This window comes from Salvelinus sp. IW2-2015, linkage group LG18 (genome assembly GCF_002910315.2).
Source record: "Salvelinus sp. IW2-2015 linkage group LG18, ASM291031v2, whole genome shotgun sequence".
Taxonomy (NCBI): Eukaryota; Metazoa; Chordata; class Actinopteri; order Salmoniformes; family Salmonidae; genus Salvelinus; species Salvelinus sp. IW2-2015.
The window spans coordinates 72,185,143-72,192,224 of record NC_036858.1 but is presented as its reverse complement, the minus strand read 5'-3'; the positions used below and the strand labels follow the sequence as shown (position 1 = coordinate 72,192,224).

At 45.3% G+C, this 7,082-nt stretch overlaps 1 protein-coding gene and 1 long non-coding RNA gene across 2 annotated transcripts in view; both read right to left on the bottom strand.

Moving 5' to 3' along the window:
- LOC139029192 (uncharacterized) overlaps positions 1-7,082 on the bottom strand; it is a 1,029,896-nt gene that overhangs the window by 387,376 nt on the left and 635,438 nt on the right. The window lies entirely within an intron of this gene.
- Positions 1-7,082, bottom strand: part of LOC111978020 (neurexin-1a-like) — a 115,675-nt gene that overhangs the window by 60,210 nt on the left and 48,383 nt on the right. The window contains exon 4 of the mRNA XM_070448208.1: positions 3,311-3,337. Within this exon, the coding sequence (XP_070304309.1) occupies positions 3,311-3,337 (27 nt within the window). The remainder of the gene's footprint in view (positions 1-3,310; positions 3,338-7,082) is intronic.

The window sequence follows — 7,082 nt, the reverse complement described above, 5'->3', positions numbered from 1 at the left end:
CAAATACTTATGTCATGCAATAAAATGCAAATTAATTACTTAAAAATCATACAATGTGATTTTCTGGATTTTCATCCAGAAATGAAGTCTGTTTCTGACCACCCTCATGGAGTCTGTTTCTGACTGTTTGAGCAGACACATGCACATTTGTGGCCTGCTGGAGGTCATTTTGCAGGGCTCTGGCAGTGCTCCTCCTTGCACAAAGGCGGAGGTAGCGGTCCTGCTGCTGGGTTGTTGCCCTCCTACGGCTTCCTCCACGTCTCCTGATGTACTGGCCTGTCTCCTGGTAGCGCCTCCATGCTCTGGACACTACGCTGACAGACACAGCAAACCTTCTTGCCACAGCTCGCATTGATGTGCCATCCTGGATGAGCTGCACTACCTGAGCCACTTGTGTCTCATGCTACCACTAGAGTGAAAGCACCGCCAGGAAGCAAAACATCAGCCAGGAAGCATAGGAACTGAGAAGTGGTCTGTGGTCACCACCTGCAGAACCACACCTTTATTGGGGGTGTCTTGCTAATTGCCTATAATTTCCACCTTTTGTCTATTCCATTTGCACAACAGCATGTGAAATTTATTGTCAATCAGTGTTGCTTCCTAAGTGGACAGTTTGATTTCACAGAAGTGTGATTGACTTGGAGTTACATTGTGTTGTTTAAGTGTTCCCTTAATTTTTTTGAGCAGTGTATATATTTGCAACGTACACAACGTGCACAGCATTCTTAATTGCATTACATTTACCATATAGATAGGTATTACAAATCTCCATTGGCATGCATAGGTAATGTTATAGAATTGCCTAACTGTTATTGCAAACCATTTGTGTAAATTATTTTTGATGCCCCTATATACACCAGGCTATAGATACACATTGAGTGTACAAAACATGAAGGACACATTCCTAATATTGAGTAGCAGCCCTTTCACCTCGATTCCCTTGGTCAGTTTATGTCATGGAAAGAGCAGCTTAACGTGTTGTATACTCAGTGTACATTCCTTTGTACTCAATGAAATATTGTGACCACTCGGGTGACTCCACCATCCCCCCAAAGAAGAGGAGCTCTGTATGGAGGAGATGGAGCTCACTATTTCCTGTTGTTTGGAGTGTGTTTCTCCATAACCTAACAAGAGAGTGTGAAGGTCAACCCTCAGGTAAAACCCTGGTGACATTGTGTGTATGCTGTATGCTGTACGGCAAACAGGAAACCAAGGCTCATATTTTCTGACTCTTCAGGATTCTTTTCCCATCAATAATTCATCAACGTCTCTGAATAATAAATACAAGGACAAATTCCCTCCCAAAATATTTGCAATGTTAACTCCATAGCACTACACTCACATGTCCTCTTCCTCTCTCTCCCTCCTTCCCTACAGGCAGTTGTACTCTCTCTCTCCCTCCTTCCCTCCCTACAGGCAGTTGTACTCTCTCCATCACTGTCTCCCTCCCTCCCTCCCCTCCCCTCCCTCCTCCTCCCTCCCTCCCTCCTCCCTCCCTCGTTCCCTACAGGCAGTTGTACTCCCTCCCTCCCTTCCCTCCCTCCCTCCTTCCCTACAGGCAGTTGTTACTCTCTCCATCACTGTCTCCCTCCCTCCCTCCCCCTTCCCTTACAGGCAGTTGTACTCTCTCCATCACTGTCTCTCCTCCCTCCCTCCCTCCCTCCCTCCCTCCCTCCCTCCCTCCCTCCCTCTCCCTCCCTCCTCCCTCTCTCCCTCCCTCCCTACCAGGGCAGTTGTACTCCCTCTCCTCCCTCCTCCCTCCCTCCTCTCCCTCCCTCCCTCCCTCCCTCCCCTCCTTCCCTACAGCAGTTGTACTCTTCCATCACTGTCTCCCTCCCTCCCTCCCCCCTCCCTCCCCCTTCCCTCTCCTCTTCCCTACAGGCAGCGTTGGTACTCTCATCACTGTTCTCCCTCCCTCCCTTCCCCCTTCCCTACAGGCAGTTCTCTCCTCCATCACTTCTCCCTCCCCTCCCGTCCCTCCCTCCTCCCTCCCTCCCTCCTCCCTCCCTCCCTCGCCCCCTTCCCTCCCCTCTCCTTACCCTCCCTCCCTCCCTCCCCCCTCCTCCCTCCTACAGCAGATTGTACTCCCTCCTCACCTCCCTTCCCTCCCTCTCCCTCCCTTCCCTCCCTCCCTCCCTCCCTCCTCCCTCCTTCCTACAGGCAAGTTGTACTCTCTCACATCCACTGTCCCTCCCTCCCTCTCCCCTCCCCTCCCTTCCCTCCCTCCTCCTCCCTCCCTCCCTCCCTCCCTCCCTACACACCCCCTCCCTCCCTCCCTTCCCTCCCACAGGCAGTTGTACTTCCTCCCTGCCCTCCCTCCCTCCGTCCCTCCCTCCTACTACATCCATTCCTTCTTACCTCCCTCCCCCTCTCTCTCTCTTCCATCCCTCCCTCCCTCCTGGCAGCCCTACTATCGCCATCCCTCTCTCTCTGCTCTGTGAGGCAGGTTAATGAGAATAATAAAAGGCCGCTCTGTATTTCCTCTCCGCTTTGAAAAGCCTCATCAATTTACCGAGATGGACTGAGGAAGAAGGAATGAAAGAAAAAATAATAGACATAGGAATGGAGAGAAAAGTAAAACATTTAGGGAAAAAAAGAAAATGAGGGGAACGGGGATAATGATGTGTGGCTAAAACACCTCTGTTTCATATCAGCCTGTTTTAATTTAGAGTCGTCAAGGCTGGTAATTAGAGACAACAGAGTGTGAACAATCACCGTTGACTGCCATATTGGGGGTTCTCGTTCATTTTAACCCCTCCCTCSCTCTATACCTCCATTCCTTCTCTCCCTTCTCCCTCCCCTTCCCCAGCAGTCAGTGCTCTGGAAGAGAATAGATTCACACTGCCTGAGGCCCATTACATACTATACATACATTCCATGATCTCCATTGGCCTGTATGCTATGCACTGGTCTGTTCACTGGTCTTTATGATACATAATGTATATCTAAGGTATAGGTAATTGATTGAAATCCTATTGCTAATGTGTTTATAAAATACAGATTTTTCCCCATTAGCCAACCTGGTCTGAAAACATCTAAAACATATGACATCTATATACCATTTACCTACGTAAATATTCTACTTTCTGGCACACATGAACTTAGACAACATACATGCAGGTAATATTTTAAACAAACGGCAACTTTTAAGGCTTAATAAAGTCTTCCTAAACCCTTTAGAAGCCTATATGTATATGCAGTTTGTTTAAAGGGGATTTACATTCATGAATAAGACACATTGTGAATACAGAAAAAAGACAGTAGAACAGTATTTAAACAGGAGTATTAAATGTGAGCAGTCTTTACTTACTGGTAGTACAGTTAATCTTGATACAGTCTAGATGGGGGAGAACAGATGAGATGTCACATCATCCTTCATTATGACAGCTGCAGACAATGTTAAAGCAGAACAACCCACCCCTCTGGGGACYACACACGGACACAGGGACCACAGCATGATGCTCTCCACCATGGCCCTCTCCTCCTCCACACCTGGCTCAGGTAAGAGTGACTGGGGTGTGGTAGGAAGAGCATGGCAACTACTACTTTACAATGCCAATCCAATTAGTTTTTTCTGTCAGCAAAGGGCCTTTCACAGTGCTGTTATTAAGCCAATCACTAGGTTATATGTATGGCTGAACCGGAAAGCCTTGACTGACCAACCTATAACTTGATCAACATGTGAACATTTTGTCTAGAAGATTTGAAGATTTATATTTTATTTCATTTGAAAAGTAACACAAACTAATTAACGTAAGGCAGATGTCACAATGAAACATTTCCTGTTTAAAAGTGCCAAATAAAATGGTGTCCTTAACAGAGTAGGTGGTTTAGTCTGTACATGTGACATCTGCAAAAAGAGAGTATCAGAATATGGTCATGGTCAAGCTGGGCCACTCGGTAGGGATGCTGGGTGCTCTAAAATCTTAGATGTAGGATGGGCCATTCAAAGACACCATGCCTCAAATTGACCACTGTCCTCTCTCTCAAAGCTGTGAAGAACAGTGGACTTTTTTAACCAATTCAAAGGATTAGTACTGAATATCAGGCATGACACCATTGGTGACAGAGGCTTTTCTCACTGCACACTACTACTACTACTACTACTACTACTACCACTATAACTACTACTACCAATACTATCTACACCGCTACTATCACTACTACCACTACTACCAATACTATCACTAACACTACTATCACTACTACAACTACCACTACTACCACTACTACTACTACTACTACTACTAATACTACTACTACTACTACTACTACTACTATCACTACTACTACAACTACTACTACTACGCTACTACTACTACTACGGCTATCACTACTACATACTGCTTCTACTACTACTACTACTACTACTACTACTACTACTACTACCACTGCTACTATCACTACTATTACTTATACTGCTACTACCACTACTAATGTTACTAATACTGATACTACTGCTACTAATACCATCTACTAATACCAAGACCACTACTATTACTACTGCAACTAACACTACTACTACTACTATCACTACTACTACTACCACTACTATCACTATCACTACTACTACTACTACTACTATGCTACTACTACTGACTACTGCTGCTGCTACTACTACTACTATCACTACTACTACTACTATCACTAATACTACTGCTAATACCTACTGCTTCAACTACTACTACTACTTCTGCTATTACTACTACTAGCACTATCACTACTACTACTACTACTACTACTACTACTACTACTACTACTACTACTACTACTACTACTACCACATCTACGGACTACCGCTGCTGTGGACCTAAACTTCTATTTCTACTACTTACCTTCAAATAGTTTACTAACACTGCTAGTATTTCTGTATAACATGCTACTACTGTATGTATATGCTGCTAAAGAACCACATGCTGTTGCTGCTACACAGCCTCTCTAGCTTTCTCTCTCTCTCTGATTATTCAGTGAGTCAATGTTGTGCTGTGAGAAGAGAGGACTGACCCAGACATCCTACCCAGGTGGCKCTGCCAGTCGTGTGTCGTCAACCACAGCAGAAAAGTGGTCGCAAACAACCGAAGACCAACGCCAGCCAGCCCGCACAGGGAATGCTTTAAAAAGAAAGAGGGGAGAGAGGGATGAGAGGGGAGAGAGAGGAGGGAGACAGAGGAGAGGGAGGAGGGATACCTAGCGATCTAAGGGCAAGGGGAACCGAGTGAAACCAATTAAAGAAAGTATTAAAAGATGTCCTAAAAAAAAGGAAAAATGTAAACAAAATGTTTTTGTCTSTCATCATCAGATCAGATTTCAGAAGACATCTATGGTAACCATGGCGATATGGGTTGTCAGTCCTGTAACCGTGGCAATGTGGGTTGTCAGCCCTGTAACCATGGTGATGTGGGTTGACAGCCCTGTACCAGTGGTGATGTGGGTTGTCAGCCCCCTGTCAGTGTGAGGTGCTGTTGGGTGCTGCTACAACAGGCTGCCCTGAGGTTGACATACCGGCAGAAAGTATTGCCAATGCCATGCCCTCTCCTGCTAAATGCAGGCGGGCGGACGGACGGATGGACGGACGCACGCACGCACAAATGCACGCACGCACGCACAAACGCACGCACGCACGCACGCACGCACGCACGCGCACACACACACACACACACACACACACACACACACACACACACACACACACACACACACACACACACACACACACTACCGGTCAAAACTTTTAGAACAACTTCTCATTCAAGGGTTTCTCTATATTTTGACTATTTTCTACATTGTAGAATAATATTGAAGACCTCAAAACTATGAAAAAACACATACGGAATCAAGGAAGTGTTTAAAAAAATCTCAATATATTTTATATTTGTGATTCTTCAAAGTAGCCACCCTTTGCCTTGATGACAGCTTTGCTTCACCTGGAATGCTTTTCCAATAGTCTTGAAGGAGTTCCCACATATGCTGAGCATTTGTTGGCTGCTTTTCCTTCACTCTGTGGTCCAACTCATCCCAAACCATCTCAATTGGGTTGAGGTTGGTTGAATGTGGAGGCCAGGTCATCTGATGTAGCACTCCATCACTCCTTTTTGGACAAATAGCCCGTACACAGCCTGGAGGTGTGTTGGGTCATTGTTCTGTTGAAAAACAAATGATAGTCCCACTAAGACCAAACCAGATGGGATGGCGTATCGCTGCAGAATGCTGTGGTAGCCATGCTGGTTAAGTGTGCCTTGAATTCTAGCTAAATCGCAGAGTGTCACCAGCAAAGCACCCCCGCACCATAACACCTCCTCCTCCATTGTTTACGGTGGGAACCACACATGCAGAGATTATTCGTTCACCCACACCGCGTCTCACAAAAACACAACGGTTGGAACAAAAAATCTCCAATTTGTACTCCAGACCAAAGGACAAATTTCCCACGGTAAAATGTCCATTGCACGTATTGCTTGGCCCAAGCAAGTCTCTTCTTATTATTGCTGTCCTTAAGTAGTGTTTTTTGTTGTTGCAGCAATTAGACTATGAAGGCCTGATTCACACAGTCCCCTTTGAACAGTTGATGTTGAGATGTGTCTATTACTTGAACTCTGTGAAGCATTTATTTGGGCTGCAATTTCTGAGGCGTGTATCTCAAATGAACTTATCCTCTGCAGCAGAGGTAACTCTGGGTCTTCCATTCTTGTGGCGGTCCTCATGAGAGCCAGTTTCATCATAGAGCTTGATCATTTTTGCGACAGCACTTGAACTAACTTTCAAAGTTCTTTAAATTTGTCTTAAAGTAATGATGGACTGTCATTTATCTTTGCTTATTCGAGCTGTTCTTGCCATAATATGGACTTGGTCTTTTAACAAATATGGCTATCTTCTGTATACCACCCCTACCTTGTCATAACACAACTGATTGGATCAAACGCATTACCAAGTAAAGAAATTCCACAAATTAACGTTTAAGAAGGCACACCAGTTAATTGAAATGCATTCCAGGTGACTAACTCATGAAGCTGGTTGAGAGAATGCCAAGAGTGTGCAAAACTGTCATCTCGGCAAAGGGTGGCTATTTGAAGAATCTCAAATCT